The sequence below is a fragment of the Dasypus novemcinctus genome, chromosome 23 (assembly GCF_030445035.2).
Source record: "Dasypus novemcinctus isolate mDasNov1 chromosome 23, mDasNov1.1.hap2, whole genome shotgun sequence".
Lineage (NCBI taxonomy): Eukaryota > Metazoa > Chordata > Mammalia > Cingulata > Dasypodidae > Dasypus > Dasypus novemcinctus.
Genome location: NC_080695.1, coordinates 33,739,475 through 33,757,984, shown reverse-complemented (window position 1 = coordinate 33,757,984; position 18,510 = coordinate 33,739,475). Strand labels below are relative to the sequence as shown.

At 39.1% G+C, this 18,510-nt stretch overlaps 2 protein-coding genes across 7 annotated transcripts in view; one reads left to right on the top strand and one right to left on the bottom strand.

Annotated features, from left to right (window-relative positions):
* ZKSCAN2 (zinc finger with KRAB and SCAN domains 2) overlaps positions 1-16,128 on the bottom strand; it is a 53,805-nt gene extending 37,677 nt beyond the window's left edge. For both annotated transcript variants that reach the window (XM_004475966.3, XM_023583935.2), the window contains exons 1-5: positions 15,121-16,128; positions 13,954-14,140; positions 3,578-3,669; positions 3,135-3,252; positions 296-979 (exon numbers count right to left, since the gene is read on the bottom strand). In XM_004475966.3, the coding sequence (XP_004476023.1) occupies positions 296-979; positions 3,135-3,252; positions 3,578-3,669; positions 13,954-14,140; positions 15,121-15,525 (1,486 nt within the window). In that variant the 5' untranslated portion in view covers positions 15,526-16,128. The remainder of the gene's footprint in view (positions 1-295; positions 980-3,134; positions 3,253-3,577; positions 3,670-13,953; positions 14,141-15,120) is intronic.
* Positions 16,129-16,228: 100 nt separating this feature from the next.
* Positions 16,229-18,510, top strand: part of LOC131275506 (uncharacterized) — a 252,552-nt gene continuing 250,270 nt past the window's right edge. For all 5 annotated transcript variants that reach the window (XR_011647195.1, XM_071211233.1, XM_071211234.1 and 2 more), the window contains exon 1: positions 16,229-18,266. The gene's annotated coding sequence lies outside the window, so the exon portion shown is untranslated. The remainder of the gene's footprint in view (positions 18,267-18,510) is intronic.

The window sequence follows — 18,510 nt, the reverse complement described above, 5'->3', positions numbered from 1 at the left end:
GAATGGGACCTCACATATATATTTTTGATGTAATATTATTACAAAGTCAATTAAAAAAAAAAAAAAATAAATTGAAAAAGAACCCTCCACAGTAACTCAGTATCCTTACTCATACTGTGCTAGTGGCAGCAAGAAATACCCTAGAGTACTTTTGGTTATGTGGCCATATTATAGTGATAAGTGGCAAGGTGTGCAGGGCTGCACTCCCCAGGTTTGGTCAGTTCATGATTACATCTTTTCCTACAAGACCACAACAACATCCATTTTCACACCGGAAAAAAAGTACAATTCTTACCACTCAAGTTTTGAAACAAGACAGGGGCACTGCAAATCTCAGACTTGTGGATTAATTCAATGCCCATTTCATCACCATCAGATTCTTCCGCAGCTTCCTCTTCTTCCACCAAACTGATCTGTTCTTTAGCATTGATACCAATTTTCTTTAGTCTAGGAAGAGATATTATTTCCTTTCGCTTATCATTGGATGAAGCACAGGCTGCAGGGTTCAACAAAGCATCCATGTCCTCAAAGAAGGCACAGGGTTCCAGTAAATGGCCATTTCTCACTTTTCGATAGCTCTTTTGGAGACTTTTGAACTTGGTCCGACATTGTTCTGGTGTTCGGAGGAAGCCACATTCTCGCAACCATTCAGCCACAGCACCATATACTTGGCTGTTTCGGGGACAAGCTTGAAGTGTTTCATAAAAGCGAGACTCTCTGAGAATTGCAAGAAAAGTCTTAGTTTCTTCATAGCTCCAATGTACGCCTGCTATTTTTTCATCTTCTAAACCCCACTGTTGCTGCTCTCTCCACATTTTTCCTGCATTCCTTGTAGATATTTGAATAGCATGGACTGACTTTTCTTTGATGTAGTTGTTTTGTAGGATATTCCTCTTATTAGAGGAATGTAAACTTATAGTCCATGGCTCCTTTCTTTGTTCCAACTGGACTATCTTATTAGATATGGACACTGTATTACCTGCAGTAAGAAAAACATATATCATGCTAGATATAGAGGTCATTACGGCTTGCTGCAACCTTCCAATAGAGCATACTTTCCAGGACCACTGTTCACACCTATCCTTTAAAGGCCTTGTCCAATCATCTACTAACTTTGGCATAATCATCTGCTAATTTATACTATCATTTTATTTTTCACTTCTTTCCCAAGCTATTCTGGAAAACCATTAACGGTTAAGAAGTACATATTTTATTTCCTTTTATTCCCTCTCAGTATTTAATATTGCTTAGGTTCAGAACATGAGACTAATCAATATTATTTGTAAAACAAAGTATGTATCTGTTCCCTACATATTCTTCTTTCCCAAACATACATGTACATGTACATATTTACACACACTGATGATATAAGAGTCAAGAATTTTTGGAAGCATTCTGGTAAAGTTAATAAGAAATAGATGAAAGAATAGGTAAGAAATTGAGAGTTTGTCATTTACAAAAGCTGTAGAGATCAACGTGTCTTAAATTTGAATCCTAGCTCTACCACTGACTTTACTTTTTGACCAAAGAAAGCTTCTTAACATCTCTGAGCTTCAGTTTTCTATGGAATAATATCATCTACTCAAGGAGGTTCTGGAAAAAATAAATGATCATCTATAAAGTGTCCAATGTCCAATATGGAAGAGTACTTTGTTATTGGTGGGTTATTGGTATCATTTTAAGACGGACATTTTTATTAATTGTTTTCTATGAAAAACAATTGTTGGTTTATCTTTATCCATTCAGCTTGATGTGGTCCATTTTATAATCTCTTTTATTGGTGTCTCTATGTAATATTTTCCAATATAACTTTCTGGGATGATGGAAATGTTCTGTAACATATAACAATAGCTGTATTGGGCAAGTATCGAATACTACAAATGTAGCAAGTGCCATTGAGGAACAGGATTTTTTATTTAATTTTAATGAGTTTACTAAATTTAAATTTAAATAATATGTGTGGCTAGTGGCTACTCTATTAGAGACCACATGTCTATAGTGTATATTAGTGCATAGTTTTGGCTCGTAATTTTATTCATAACTAGTCTTTCAGTTGAATCTCACATATGAACCATATCTAACCCTACTGCTAATGCAGATAAAGACATAATCTTCCAAAAATATACTTGTAGAGTGATATTTTAAATGGCTGTGTGTTGCCTATAAACTTGTGCTATTTATATGATTCACAATATACTATCAGGTTATTATATTTAAGTTATTATTTTTTCCTTCTGTTTACAAGATTTCCATCCATCCAACAAATATTTACCAGGACCCAGTATATGGCAGGCACTATGCTAGGGGTTACTATGTTAAACAAAAACAAACCTAAGGACATTACTAGGATATTTGAAAAAACTGGAATATAGACTGTAAGCTTTATATTTTGTTTATTTCATCCCAACCACTCATTGTTTGCACTTGCTGTGTGTTCGCCTTTCTTGTTTCCTTCAGAGGCACTGGCAACTGAACCTGGGACCTCTGATGTGGGAGGAAAGAGCTTCATCACTTGAGCCACCTCCACTTCCTTTTCAGCTTTATATTAATGTTAAATTTCTTGACTCTGATAAATGTAAATGAATATCCTTTTTTTAAAGAATTTATAATGAAATGTGTTCAAGAAGCATGATGCATATAATCTACTGTCAAATGTTTAGAAAATAGATAAATCGATACAATGATTGAATGATATGGCAAATATTAAAACTGATGTATCTAATTATCAGGGAAGAGGGATATCTTAGAGTTCTCTATATGGGTTTTTTTTTTTTCCTGCATGGATTTTATATTATTTTTATATCTGTCCTGTAAGTTTGAAATTATTTCAAAATAAAAAGTTTGGGAAAACAAAAAACAAACCCTAAAAAGACTGTGTAACTTTATGGAGGGTTAGGCTAGTGGATGTTTGTAAATTTACATTCTCAAAAAATCTAAGTATGACAGTCATATAAAGCTAACTTTTTAATCACTAAATTACTATTTTTTCCCCACTGGTAAAAGAAGATGGGTAAGTGATTATACTAGACAAGGTCCTTTAAGTGCTAACATTTATAAGCAATTATTTTATTATCAGTAGAAATAAATGTGAGAAATCTCCAAAACTTTGGTTTGAAAAGGAAAAGAATCCTTACCCATAGAGACCATGTTCCCAACACTTTCCTTCCTGATATCCTGATAGAGGTCAGGAATCTGATGCACACTCTTTTTGTAGGAGAAATCCCTCACCATGTGGACATCTTTCAATGGTTCCTGTAACAATACTAACACCAATAACTACCCAAATAACCACATGGGTCTTTCTAAGGACCCTCAAGAAGAACTGAAATCAAGGAATCAAGTGTAATTTATGCACCAAATGAAGTTGAGGATACTATAAAAAGTCATATGAATGATGATCCAGTAAGGGGTCCCATCTCAGAAGGTTGGGTCCAATCTTCTCTGGAAAAAGAATTGGAGGTGGGTTGGGGGTGAAGCTGCTAGGAAGGTAATACAAAGTTTGAGGACAGTGAAGGCACAGGAAAGCATTGCGACTGAACACCCTAGGAGGAAAGACGGGGGAACAATTAAAATTTACCTGAAACCCTCTAGGAAGACGTGTGGTTGTCACTTCCTGATCTCTAGTGTTCCACTTATCAGCTGAGGCAGGAACCCAGGGAGAAGGCTGAGCTGTAAGAAGAGAAAGAAATAATTCGAGTTCGGGGCTCTGGCTTTTTAACTCATGCTGTTTCTCCCTTTAAGAAATAAGAATGTGGACTACTGAGAAGATAGAGGATTAGATATGCAGAGGGATCACTTCTCTCCCAGAAAAAACAGCCAGAGGACAAGTGGAGACTGTCTGGAGGGCTACACCAGAGGAAGGTGAGACACCACCCAGAAGAGAGTGGGGTGAAGGAAAGGAGTCTCAGCTGGCTGAAAAATCCCATGAGAAAAGCTGCACAAGCAGCAGCGGGTGCCATATCCCCAACTTCTAAATAAACAGCGGTCGGCGGATGTCAGAGGCTATGGACTCAGGGGTTTTCAGGGTCCTATTCCCCATGAAAGAAGAGAGAGGAGGACAAACCTAAAGCAATTTAGATTTTGTCCAGGGAACTTTGGCTGCTGCATTGGAGGGGTCACACACTTCCAGGCCAGGTGGGCCAGAGGCATTGTTTGCACTGAGATTCCACAGGGAGCTAAAGATAATTTGGCTTCTCAAATACCATCCCTACTGTCCCAGGCTGGCTGCTGAGGAGGCAGAGTGAGGCACAGTACAGCTGGTTAAGGGAGGAGAAGAGCTTCTGAGAAATTTTGTTTGTGAGGTTTGTCCCACTCTGAGGACATTGCTTCTGTGCTACCTACTACAGAGTAACACTGAATATATTCCTCCTAGCATCTGGGATCTGAGCTGAGAGGTCTGCCAAAGAGTGCCATCTGCTGACCAAGCTAGAGAAGAGCACGGAAAGGGAAAAATAATACATAAAAGAGGCAAGCAAGTACCTTTACTGTTCCCCTCACCAAGGTTCTTGGACACTGGCCTACACCCCATTATTGGGTCTTTAACCCTGGTTTGAGCAGTATAAACAGGGGCAATCCTAAATATATAGAACAAGTTGAACTAAGAGTCAAAGAACAGTGGTAGTACACAGAATACTTAACGGTAAATCCCTAGACAAGAGAGAGAAACTGATCATGAGTAAACTCAGCATCAGAATCAGATGCCTAGACATCAGCATAAATTTACAAGCCATACAAAGAAAAAGGAAGACATGACTCAGGAAAGGAATAAATCAAAGCTCCAGATGAGACACAGGATGTAAAAGAGCTAATCTATGAAGTTCATACAAATCTCCTAAATCAAATCATGGAGTTGAAGGACAACATGGCTTAAGAAATAAAGTACATTAAAAGGACACTGATTGAGCACAAAGAAAAATTTGAAATCTTGAATAGAAAAATAACGGAGCTTATGGGAATGAAAGACACAATGAGTTAGATTAAAAATACAATAAAGGCACACAACAGCAGATTTGAAATCATCGAAGAAAGAATCTGTGATGTAGATAAAACAACAACTGAAATTGAAGAGAGAGAAGAACAGAGAAAGAAAAGAATGGAAAAAAATAAGCAGTGGTTCAGGGAACTGAATGATAACAACTGAATGATAACATTGGCATAGAGTTCCAGAAGAAACGAAGAGAGAAAAGGGACAGAAAGAGTATTTGAGGAAATAATGGCCCCAAATTTCCCAACCCTCATGAAAGAAATGACACACGTATTAAGGAAGCACAGCGTACTCCAATTACAATAAATTCATACAGACCTACCCAAGACACATAAATATGCAGAAGACAAAATGCCAAAGATACAGAGAAAATTCTGAAAGCAGCAAGGAAAAAGTGAAACATCACATACAAGGGACGTCCAATAGGACTTAGTGCAGATGAAACCACGGAGTCAAAGGGCAATGGTATGATACAATTACAGTACTGAAAGAGAAAAACTGCCAGCCAAAAATTCCTTATCCAGCAAAACTGTCCTTCAAATATGAGGGTGAGCCTAAAATATTTACGATAAACAGAAACTAAGAGAGTTTGTAAAAAAGAATCCAGCTTTGCAGGAACCACTAAAAGGAGTTATGCAGGCAGAAGAGAAAAGAGAGAGGTTTGAAGAAGAGTGTAGAAGAAAAGACTTGCATTAAAGGTAAACAAAAAGGTAAAAAGATGGAAAAAAATAAGACGTATGAATGCCAAAGGATAAAATGATTGAAGTAAGTAATGTCTTTTCAGTAATAACACTGAATGTTAATGGATTAAACTCCCCAAAAGACGTAGGTTGACAGAATGGATATGAAAATATGAGCCATTCATAAGCTGTCTGCAGGAGACTTATTTTAGACACAAGGATACAAATAGACCAAAAGTGAAAGGTTGGAAAAAGATATTTCACGCAAATAGTAATCAAAAGGGAGCAGGGGTAGTACACTGGTATCAGACAAAACAGACTTTAAATGAAAAAAGAGCAAGAGATGAAGAATAAAAAGGACAATGCACCAGGAAAGTACAACAATAATAAATACCTATGCACCTAACTAGGGCGCTCTAAAATACACGAGGCAAACCGGCAAAACTGAAAGCAGAAATAGACATCTCTACAATATAGTTGGGAGACTTCAACATGCCACTCACATCAATAGACAGAAAAACTAGATGGAATATTTAGAAGGAAACAGAGAACTTGAACAATATGATAAACGAGCTGCACAATATAGACATATACTGAACACTGCACCCCAAACCAGCAAGTTATATTCTTCTCAAGTACTCATGGATCTTCTTCCAGGTAGACCACATTTTGGGCCACAACACAGCTCTCAATAAATTCAAGAAGATTGAAATTATACAAAGCACTTTTTCCGATCATAATGGAATGAAGCTGGAAATCAATAATAGGTGGGAAAGGGGAAAATCTGCAAATATATGGAGGCTAAACAAACATTCCTAACAATCAGTGGGTCAAAGAAGAAACTGCAAACGCCCCAGATGGAACGCTCCCAGATGGAGCCCCGCTGGCCCTGGGCTGGTTGGTTTTGTTAGTGGCCAGGCCTGGCGCTGTAGCCAAAGCCACCGAGAACCCTGGTGCCCCTGTCTCCTGCACCAGCGGGCCGAGGGTGGAACGTGGCCTGGCTGGGGGTGGATCAGCGCTGACCTGTCACCTGGGCAGCCCACCACGCTCTCTCCTGCTGCTGCCCCTGCCTATTGCTGCATCTGCTGCCACCGCCATGATGATCTCAGTCCTGTTGAGCTGCTGATGCTGACCATAGGAGATGTTATTAAACAACCGATTGAAGCCCATGAAGTAAGACATTGATTTCAATAAGATGAAAACCAGGACAGCTGCCAATATGACCTTTTGCACAGCCCCACCTTGTGGATATCATTGTTGCAGTCCCACCTCAGTAATGAAAGGTTTTGGTCCCCAAGTTAAAGGCAAAACCCATCAGAACTGCCAGTGGGGTACCAGGGCTGGGGATTGAACCCGGGACCTTGTATGCAGGATGCCAGTGCTCAACCACTGAGGAATACCTGGTGATTGCCAAGATCCAGCTGCTCCAGTTTTCCTGTACATATTACAACATTGCACCTGTCCAGCCCTGTGATCAGAGCCAGTTGCCTCATCAATCTGAGCCCTGCTTTCCAACTCATTGAAATGGGGTGATCCTGACTGATCTCTCAGACAGCAGGAACAAATTGGATACTGCTGATTGGCAGCACCCAATAGAGTGCCGTGGTTGTAGGGGAAGGTGGTGGCCATGTCCTTGGGAGAGGTCCTCAAGTTAAGATGGTTCTCCATCCAGCCACCAGCAAACTGAAGCAGAGCTCAGTACCAGTAACAGCTCTCTGACCAGTGTCCAACTCATGCCCCTCACTGAGCATCAGAGACACAGCCAACCAGGTCAGTGTGTACTTGGCTGCCTCCTACAGCTCTATCATGATGCAAATGAACATGGATCTTGTCCCGGTATGCCCTGAGACCTGGGAAAGAAGGTGACTTCTCACCCCTTCCCTTGGACTGCTCTTCTCTGATGGACCACTCCCTTCCTGGTGTCAGCATTCACTCTCTCCACCCAATAAAAAGGCCCAAAAGTCCCAGCTCAGGAATAAAGTTTTAGAACACCCTCAGATCTAGACACACACATACATACAAAGAAGAAACTGCAGGAGAAATTAGTAGATATCTCAAGATAGATAGAAATGGGAACACAACTTACCAAAACTTATGGGATACAGCAAAGGCAGGGCTGAGAAAGAAATTTACAGCCTTAAATGCCTATATTAAAAAACTAAGGAAGAACTAACATCAAAGATCTAACTGAACTGGAGAAACTAGAAAAAAAGCATAGCAAACTAATCCTAAAGCAAGCAGAAAGAAAGAAAGAGCAGAAATAATGAAATTGAGAAAAATAACAAAAGAAAATCAAAACCAAAAGCTGTTTTTTTAAGAAAAATCAATAAAATCAATAAACCTTTAGAAAGACTAATAAAGAAAAAAGGAGAGAAGATGCAAATAAACTTAGCAATTAAAGGGGGAACATGACGACTGACCCCACAGAAATCAAAAGGAATATAAGAGGATATTATGAAAAACTGTATACCAACAAATTAGACAACCTAGAGAAACGGGCAAACTCCTAGAAATGCACAAAAACCTACACTGATTCTACAAGAAATACAGGAACTCAACAGACTAATCACAAGTAAAGAGATTGAATCAATCATCAAAAATCTTCCAAAAAAGAATAATCCAGGACCAGATGGCTTCACAGGTGAACTCTATCAAACACTTTGAGAAGAATTAATATCAGTCCCATTTAAACACTTTCAAAAAATTGAAAAGGAGGGAAAATTACCCAACACATTTATGAAACCAGTATTACCCTAATACCAAAGCCAGATAAAGATACTACAAGAAAAGAAAATTACAGAACAATCTCTCTAATGAACATAGATTCAAACATTCTGAATAAAATACTTGTAAATTGAATCTAACAGCAATATTAAAAGAATTATACATTATCAAGAGGGACTTATTCCTGGTATGCAAGGGTGGTTCAACATAATAAAATCAATTAATGCAATACACTTCATTAACAAAAGGGGGAAAAAAAACATGTGATCATCTCAATTGATGCAGAAAAGGCATTTGACAAAATCCAGCATCCTTTCTTGATAAAAATACTTCAAAAGATAGAAATAGATGGAAAGTTCCTCAACATCATAATAATTAAGGTCTTGTATGAAAATCCCCCTGCCAGTATCATACTCAATGGGGAGAGGTTGAAACATTCCCTCCAAGATCAGAAACAAGACAAGGATGCCCACTGTCACCACTGTTATTCAACAATGAGCTAGAAGTTCTAGCTAGAGCAATTAGCTAGAAAAAGATATAAAAGGCAGCCAAATTGGAAAAGAGGAAGTAAAACTCTATTTGCAGACAACACTACTCTATATTTAGATACTTATGAAATTTATAAAAAAGCTACTAGAGCTAATAAATGAGTGCACAAAGTGGCAGGATACAAGATCAACACACAAAAATCAGTAGCATTCTACACACTACTAATGAACAAGCTGAGGAAGACATCAAGAAAAAATTCCATTTAGAACAGCAACAAAAAGACTCAAATATCTAGGAATTAATTTAACTAGGAATGTAAAGGATATGTATTCAGAAAACTACTAACCACTTCTAAAAAGAATCAAAGAAGACCTAAACAAATGAAGGACATTCCATGTTCAGGGATTTGAAGACTAAACATTGTGAAGATGTCAATTTTACCCAAATTGATTTATAGATTCAAGCACTACCAATCAAAATTCCAACAGCCTACTTTACAGAAATGGAAAAGTCAATGACCAACTTTATTTGGTATGGAAAGGGGTCTTGAATAGTCAAACACACCCTAAAAAAGAAAAGCAAAGTTGGAGGACTCATGCTGTCTTACCTTGCAGTATATTATAAAGCTACAGCTGTCAAAACAGCATGGTATTGGCCTATAGATAGACACATTGATCAGTAGAATTGAATTGACAGTTCAGAAATAGACTCTCATTTCTATAGCCAACCAATTTTGACAAGACTATGTGAAGTCCATTCAACTGGGACAGAACAGTGTCTTCAACAAATGGTGATGAGAGAACTGGGTATCCATATCCAAAAGACTTGAATAGACATTTGTCAAAAGAAGAAATACACATGGCTAAAAACACATGAAAGAATGTTCAACATCACTAGCAATAGAGAAAGGCAAATCAAAACTACAATGAGATATCATTTCACATCTATTAGAATGGCCACTATTTTAAAAAGATAGAAAACAACACATTTTGGAGAGGATGCAAAGAGATACAAACATTTATTCACGGTTGGTGAGAATGGAGAATGGTACAACCACTGTGGTAGTCCGTTTGGCGGTTCCTATGGAAGTTAGATATAGATGTACGACATGACCAGGTAATACTGCTACTAGGTATATACTCAAAAGAACTGAGAACAGTGACACGGACAATAGCAAACTGATTTTCATAGTGACATTATTCACGGTGTCCATCAACTGACAAATGGATAAAAAAACTGTGGTACATATACATGATAGAATATTATTCAGTTGTAAGAAGAAATGAAGTCATGAAGGATTCGACAATGTGGATGAACCTGAAGGACATTATGTAAAGTGAAGCAAGCCAGGCACAAATGGACAAATATTGTATAACTTCACTATTACAAACTAATTATAATGAGCAAACTCATGAGAGTTAGAATATAAGTCACCAGAGAAAAGAACGTGGTTAGAGAATGGAAGCTAAGGTTTAATTTGTGCAGAATTGGCAAAAAAGTTGTTTGTAAATGTTTGTAAATGAACAGAAATGGTAAAAGCACACCACAGGATTTGTAATTAGTTGTTCTACCATCTGGATATGATAGTGGTTTGCTTTTTTTTTTTTTTGAGTAATGAAAATGCTTTAATACTGATCGAAGTGATAAATGTGCAACTCAGTGGTTATGCCAAATATCACTGATTGTACCCTTTAGATAAATGATATGATTTATGAACAAAAAAATAATAAGGTGGTTGAGGGAGAAAAATACACCAAATGTAAGATATGGACTATAGTTAGCTGTAACACTTTGATGGTTCTATTTCATAATTTGTTACAATTGTTTCATAGTAATGCAAGGTACTTGTGGTGGGGTGAGGAGCTCTGTATAATGTTATTTATGTTTGTTTTGTAAGTTCATAACTTTTACTTATATTTGTTGTTTCTGTATGTTCATGTATGAATGACATACTTCAATAAATTGTTTTTAAAATGAAAAAAAAAAAAAAAAAAGATAAGGCTAATATTTGTGTGGCAGAAAATGGTAGGAAGTGCTGACAATGGGCAGCCCTGAGGGCCCAAGTGAGATGACACCCATTTGTCCAGGAATCTTTTCTGGAAAAATGGTCTATGAAGTCAAGGTTTGCGGAATTAAGGTTTTCCTGAGTGAATATGACAGAACTATAAACAATGGAGTTGAGTACTATTAAAAGAATGGTTGAATTGCCAAACCACTGAGCCTAGCCTTGATAGGAAAGGAACGTAGATTTTAGAAGTGATTAGAGAAATGAAGGATTTATGTGACAAAAAACTAACATGATATTAAAGAATATTTTATGTAGAACAACATAGTAGATATGCTAGAAGCCTCAAGAGACTAATTCCACTAGGATTATTTGGAATCTATTACATGTGATGGACCATAGACTTTGAAAAATCAATAAATATCATTAACTCTATAGCTACAGTTTCCTTGAGCTATATAGATCTCAACATAAGTAAAATGCAAACCCTTTACTGCCCCCAGATTATGCCACAAATAGCTTACTAAATATTCTTCAAAATTCCATTCTCACTTTTCTCCTCTAATTCTCCAGGCAAAACTTGAAACGACTATTTCAGTGCTGATTGTTTTCTTTTAAAAAATTTATTATTTGTGTCTAGTAAGTATCTATGCTATCTGAAGCACTCACCAACCTTCTAACCAAATGATTAGATATGAATTATTTACAGGCAAAAAGAAAAATGAAACAAAACAACCAAAAAAACCTAAACAAACAAAACACAAAAGAGCATGCACAAACTACCAAGAAATATAAATGGGTCATTTTCTCAATGAGTTCAGAACAATTCCTGAAACCACAGTAACCTAAAGCAGGGCTCACAAACTCAAATGCTTTTGGAGTAAGCAGGTAAAGTACATAGTGAAAGGGACCAGGTAGGAACTGTGGAGATCTAGACTGCTTTGGTCCACTGAAAGACCACAGTCAATATTCAGCTCCAACTGATATTCCAATGAGACTATGGCCCTTGTAGAGCCAAAATTTCTAATTTTAAAAAAGAAGTCAGAAATCTGGACTTCCATGTAAAATATCAAATGTCTAAAACATTGGGAACTGGAAGAAAAAAAAACAACCCCTAAACAAAATCTCTTTGTAGGCAAAACAAAAATAAAACAAGTATGACTTGGTATCATGTGGGTTATCAGTTGGTATGGGTGTGATATACTTATTAAATACTATACAGTATAGTGTGGACTTAGTAAGGGGTCCATGGTTTTCCCCTGACTGGCAAAGGGGTCCGTGGAACAAAAAAGGTTAAGAACCCCTGCTTTAAAGATAAATTCATCTTTCTGAGACATCTATCCCTCAAATTTTCTGTCCTTCCCACCCCTAATTAAATACCTGAACAGAAAAAACTTTTCCACTTTAGGACTTCCTTATCACCCTAGCATGACAAAACCCAGAAGCACCATCAACAGCTATTTATCAGACTAAATTTATCAGCTCAAGTAATTTAGGGCATCTAATCCATGTGAGAAAGGGAGGTTTGATGCTGGTGAACAAACATATCAGAAACCATTAATGTTTACAATGCATTCTACCATAATATAATTTGGAGGAGGGGTGAAGAGGCAGGGTACAATAGTGGGTTGTGTAAGTTAAGATACAATTGAAGTTTAAGAGTAACTGTGCCATCAGGGAAGAATGGGAACTAATATTTATTGGGCACTATTATATTACTGCCCTTTTACACTGCCTCATTTAATCTACACTAGCAGAACTATTCCATTTTTACAGATGAGAAAATGGAACATTTGGCAAGTAACCTCACCAGGCCACAGAGATAAAAATGGCAAACCTAGAATCTGAACCAAGGTTTGTCTGCCTCCATAGCTATTAACCTCTGTGCATTAATGTCTCTTCATATTACTTGTCTCAGATCATGTAACTAGAAGGTGGTAAAATCAGGAAATAAATCCATGTCTTCTGACTACAGGTCCAATTATTTTTCCATTCCTCCCCAAGCGTGACAATGCACTTCAGGGATGTAATCTGGTCTGTACCTGGGTGTGATTAAGTTATGATGAGGGCTTTGATTGGGTCACGTCATTAGGGTGACATCACCCAACTTGGTGGGTGGGGACTCACAGATAAAAGGTAAGGCAAAGGACAGAGTTGAGGGTTTTTGATATGGGAATTTTGATGTTGGAGTTTGATGCTGAAGCCGTAAGCTGGAGCTCCAGGAAGTAAGCTCAAGAGGAAACAGAAGCAAGCCCCAGGAAGAGAGGAATCCTGAGCCCAGGAAGAAACAAGCCCTGGGAAGAGAGGAACCCTGAACCCAGAGAGAAGCAAGACCCTGGAAGAGAGGAACCTAGAAGCCTGAACCCTCACAGGCATTGGCAGCCATCATGCTCCAACACGTGAAAATAGACTTTGGTGAGGCAAGTAACTTATGCTTTATGGCCAGACTTTGGTGAGGCAAGTAACTTATGCTTTATCTGTAAGCTCCTGCCCCAGATAAATATCCATCACAGAAACCAACCCATTTCTGTTATTTATATCAGAACTCCTTTGGCTGACTAATACAGATGGGATGAAGCAGGAGGTTTATTTCCTTGGATTTGACTTAATTCATTACTACCAAGCACAGCTATGAATGTGAGTGATCCTTTCTCTATGAAGTCTTGTTTATCCTTCTCATATGCCACTTTTGTAATGCCTTAACTTGTGTGTGAATTCTGAAAATACACTTGTTTTCCTTTTTCAGTTTCTCAATTTGTTTACAGTTAGCTAAGAACACTTATACACACATGAAAAGGCTAAAAATATGAAGTAATTGTAGAATGGAGATGTGTAAATAATACTATTCTATAAGACTTCAAGCCTGGTCTGGATAATCTTAAGTTTTTCAGTTTCCCTCTTTAAGGTCCTTTTTTCTCATACTACACATCTTCCCCACTCTTGAAACTAAAGAAATATTTCTCCTCAAATATTCAGTTTATTTTCAAATATGTTTTGAAAGGACCTTACTCTGAGCAGTAAAATAAATATGGTATGGTCTCTGCACTGGGTGTGTTCCAAGTTTTTCTTACCATTCTTGGGTAAGAGATGATGTTCTCTCTTTTGGTTCAGCTGCTCCTGGTGTCCTGTGCGGAGGCTTCCAGCTTCCTCCTGAGACCTCACCCCGGGCTGAATCTTCATCTGTTCTGGCTGATAGTCTGCCACCTCCCACACTGCTCCAAGGAGGGCCTGCTTCTCTGCGTGCACAGGACTGCTGACCTGAGATATAAGACAATATCATAACAGAGAGAAGGAGGACAAGAGGTGCAAATTGGGGCCAAACTCCTCTATAAACGATATCAAAGACAGACAGAAGACACAAGAAGGAATGAAAATTTCACTCCATTTCCAATGGAATTATTGAGGGCACTTTTTAAATGTTTGGATGTAAGGGAAGGGTACTTTTTATTAATACAGAGATATAAAGAAAGGGAAAATAAATCAGGAGTGAAATATTGAGCCCCCACATCTATTAAGTTCACAGAGAAGTAAAAGTCATCTAAACAGAAATATAATTAACTATTCACTGAAAACTTACACAATGAATCCCCACTTAATCCCCTGACCAGCATGGCAACATGCTGACAGTCAAATTTTTACACAATACAAATCCTGTGCAAGTTGAAACTACAAATCTTGCAAATAATGCAGGATTTCATGAGGTCGATGAAAGGAATGCTGAAAAACAACTAGAAAAGCATGCCAAGCCACTAACGGTTAAATCAGAGAAGAGTGACAAGATGATGACACTGACAGTGACTTCAGAAGACACAATCTAGAATATTAAAGAATGTTTATCCAAGGAGGGCTCTAGGATAATGAAAGACTTGCCCCCGGTCTCTTTTTAAAGCAAAATTAGCCTTCTTTGGGATCACCAAAAGTTAAACTCTGTAACACACAACTCTATTGTTCTCTCATATAATTTTGTTGAAAATATATCAAAGATATCAAACAAATACACCTATAATGTCTAGTTTCATTTGCGAGGTAATGTTTCCACCAAATCTTTTCTTTTCTCCTTTTTAAAAATTTTTTCATAAAATTCTGGTTTCCACTTTAAGTGAATTCGCGTTAAAGGATCTTTTTTTATTAGTATCATTTATTCAACCATAATGTGTACTTCCTGCAATGCATCCCACCCATCTTCCCTTCTCACCCCCTTCTTTCTAAATACAAAATTTTCGAAGATCCTCTCTCACCTGCTGTCTTAGTCTTCCAGCCTCTTTCTCCAAATGTACTACTAAGGCCACCGCCTCCTCTCCACTTTCCGGACACTGCCTCTGTGCCCAAGCCTGAATCTTCTCAGGTAAAATGGTGAGAAACTGCTCAATCACCAGGAGCTCAAGGATCTGCTCTTTGGAACGCATTTCTGGCTTCAGCCACCGGCAGCAAAGTTCCCAGAGTTTACTGAAAGCTTCATGGGGTCCAGTTACATCCTCATAACAAAATTGCCTGAAGCATTTGCGAAAGGTTTCAGATTCAGAGCTATCCGATCCTTCCAGAATGGATTCCGATGCCCACTCGGGTTCCTTTTCTACCTTCATTATTAGGCACCCCTCAACCTCCAGGGGCATGTCGATCTGAGAGTCCAAGGCTGCAGCCATGCTCCAATTCAGGTATCAACCTTACGTCCAGCTCACAATGGGGGCCAAAAAACCGCTCCAAGGGCTCGTTGTCTAAGGTTCTTGAAGTGTTGGTAGGTAGGGCAGTAAAAACGTCAGTGTCAGCAGAAACAAGGTACTCCAGACTAATGGATTAAATCTAACCTAAATTCTTGAAAATTATATTCTCGTAATGTGGTTTTCCAGGATGCATTCCTTTTTTTAGTACAAAGTCAGAAAAAGCTTTGCTGGAGGACCGAGAAAAAAATCAAAGGTGGGCAGGGGCGGAGAGCAGGGCCGCGAAGGGGGTGTGTCCTCTACTCCGAGTCGAGCACCAAGGACGCGAGGCCCGAGAGGGTGGGGCCTGATGTGCAGGCCCCGCCCGACTCAGGGTTCAGGTCTCGGGTCACGGCGGTGGTTCTTCCCGGCCCTTAGCGGCTCGGGCTGTCCTCAGAAAAGCTCAGCATGCGGAAAAGACTTGCGAAGCACCAGGCTAAGCCTCGCAGTGAACTACTGCCGGATCCTAACGTCTGCTCGGCCCGCGGAGTACGCCGGGAGCAGGGGGAACGCATGCGCCTTCTGCCTAAGCGCGCGGGAACCAGAGGCGGAGATGGGGCGTCGGGGGGTGGGGGTGGGGGGCGTGCCTAGCGGGTGAGGAGCTTGGGGAGGAGGAGAGACTGTGCGGTAGATTCTCGCGAGAGCGCACCGTGCAGTGACTCGTTGCGAAGAATTTAAGGAATGAGCGGAACTGCGTAAATAACTTCATCTGAGCGGAGGAACACAGCGAGAGTGGAAACTGTAGAACTTACCGAAAAGGGGTGGGACATCCTCCTTCTACCCGGAAAGCTGAAGAGGAGCTTTACCGGAGCGGCGGAACAAAGCCCCCCCCCCCCCCCTTTTTTTTTTTTGGAGCGGAGGAAGGACGCGGTGGTGTGGACTCCTTTGTTTGTGGAGGAATCGTGTTTCTTTGGAGTGGGGTCTTAGTAGTGTGTCTTTCGCAGGCAGAGTAGCCACGGCGGGATCTCTTTTCTCGTGCGGAGGGACGCGGGGTGGGTTGTCGGTTCCTTGCATTCACTGAGGGACAGCGCGAGGGTACTTTCGTCTTAGCGAATTTTTTGTTGTTGTTGTTTGTGAGATTGGGGACGCCAAATTTGGTGAGGCCAAACATGATTAGAGGGAATCTCTGGCCAAGAGTCCATCAAGGCGTCCCAAGTTCCCATGTGCTGGTGTTGGCAGGAGGTGCTGTCTTTGTCCCGTAACTCAAAAGCCAGTAGCAGTCTTATCCAGAATTATGCCTATTCATTCATCCTTAGCTTATTGAGTACACACTGTGTGCAGGGCACTGCTTTAGGCAGTGATCGAAACAAAAATCTCTGTTCTTTGGGGGCGTATTGTCTGTTGGGGAAAAAAAAAAAAAACTAAAGATTTACTGAGAAGGAAAAGACTTAGCTAAAACTCGACCAAACACTAGGGGTACTATGTATATGACAGGCTTTAGGTGGGAGTGGGTCAGAGTCTATTGGGCACCAAGTATATGCTGGGGTTGTACCAAAGTTTTTACACAACAACTTGCTTTTCTTTTGAAAATATTTATTGAGCACATGCCTTTTTCCAGAAATAGTGGCCATGGGCAGGGGCAGAGAAAAAGGTGAGCAAAAGCAGGTTTCCCTGCTGTTACTGAGCTTGAGTCGGTGAGAGAGGCAGACATTAATCAAATAATCTGCAGACTAATGTACAATTGTAATTGTAGCAGGTATTACTAAGAAGAGGAACATGGCACTAGAGCCTAGGTATATTAGGGGATTCGATCTAGTCAGAATTTTCTAGTTAAGAGGTCTGGGAAGTTATTTGAAGAAGTAATGATTGGAATGAAATTTAAAGGAGATCTGTTAACTTGGGCAAAATTTGGTTAGATTTCAAAGCTTTTCATTGAATCAATTCATGAATTGGGAGATTCCAGTCACCACAAGGTAGACAAAAACTCCATTGAACAAAGCTGTGGACTTTATTGTAGACAAAACAAGAAAGTACATTGGGAGGAAATTTCCATTGGTTAATGCAGACTACTTTTCCTAAAGTGGTTAGTGCAGCTGGTTGCTTAACAGTGAGATTAGTTGGCCTAAAAATAGGGAGTTGGCAAAAGATACTTGATTTAAATTCTGTTACTTGTGTTAAAGGGCTATTTACTGGGAGTAGAAACTTACTTAGATTCTGGTTTTGCTGACATGGGGTTTAGCAGGGACATTTCTGGTTGGGCCTACTAGATTTATTTATCAATTCCCCCTTTTTGATCTGGACCTTGGCCAGGTGAAGAGCTGAGATAAAAATATAAGTCTCTAGATTGTTCTTTTAGGTGATTTACTCTAGGTTACAGATTTCGAAGGTCTGGTTGTTTTTGTTCTCTTCCTGTTTCTGTCATTGTAGATGAAGGGCACCATTCGGTGACATGACTGAGTGCAATCATTTAAAAGTTTTGAGAGCATATAGTGCTCCCAAGAGACTATTAGGATAATTTTATGAGTACGAAAATGGCCATTGTTTGGAATATGCTTTTGAACCATGGATGGCAGGACCTTTGCCACATGAAATCAAAAAGATCAGGAAACAATCCCAAGGAAGCCCTTACTTGTTTAAACTATGTAGCTTTTCTGACAATTTCATTTAATTGTATTTTGCTTCCCCAGAAGTGTTTATCTCAGTACAGCAGGTGGTATTGATGACAGCACAAATTCCTTGCTCAGCCAGTAAGTAGTCAATTACAATTCTATTACATAAAACAACTTCAGCTAAAGAATCTAAAGATTTTTTTTTGCACAATGGCCTTTGCAGTAGAATCAGAAATCTCTTTTACTGTTACAGATAAATTTCAAATCAGATTTTCATTTGTGTTAACCCCTAACCAAGGCAGTAAGAGTCTAATGAAAGAGACCTGTTGTTGTCAGTGATACCCCCAGGCAAATTGTGTTTGGTTTGATAATGTAAATTAAA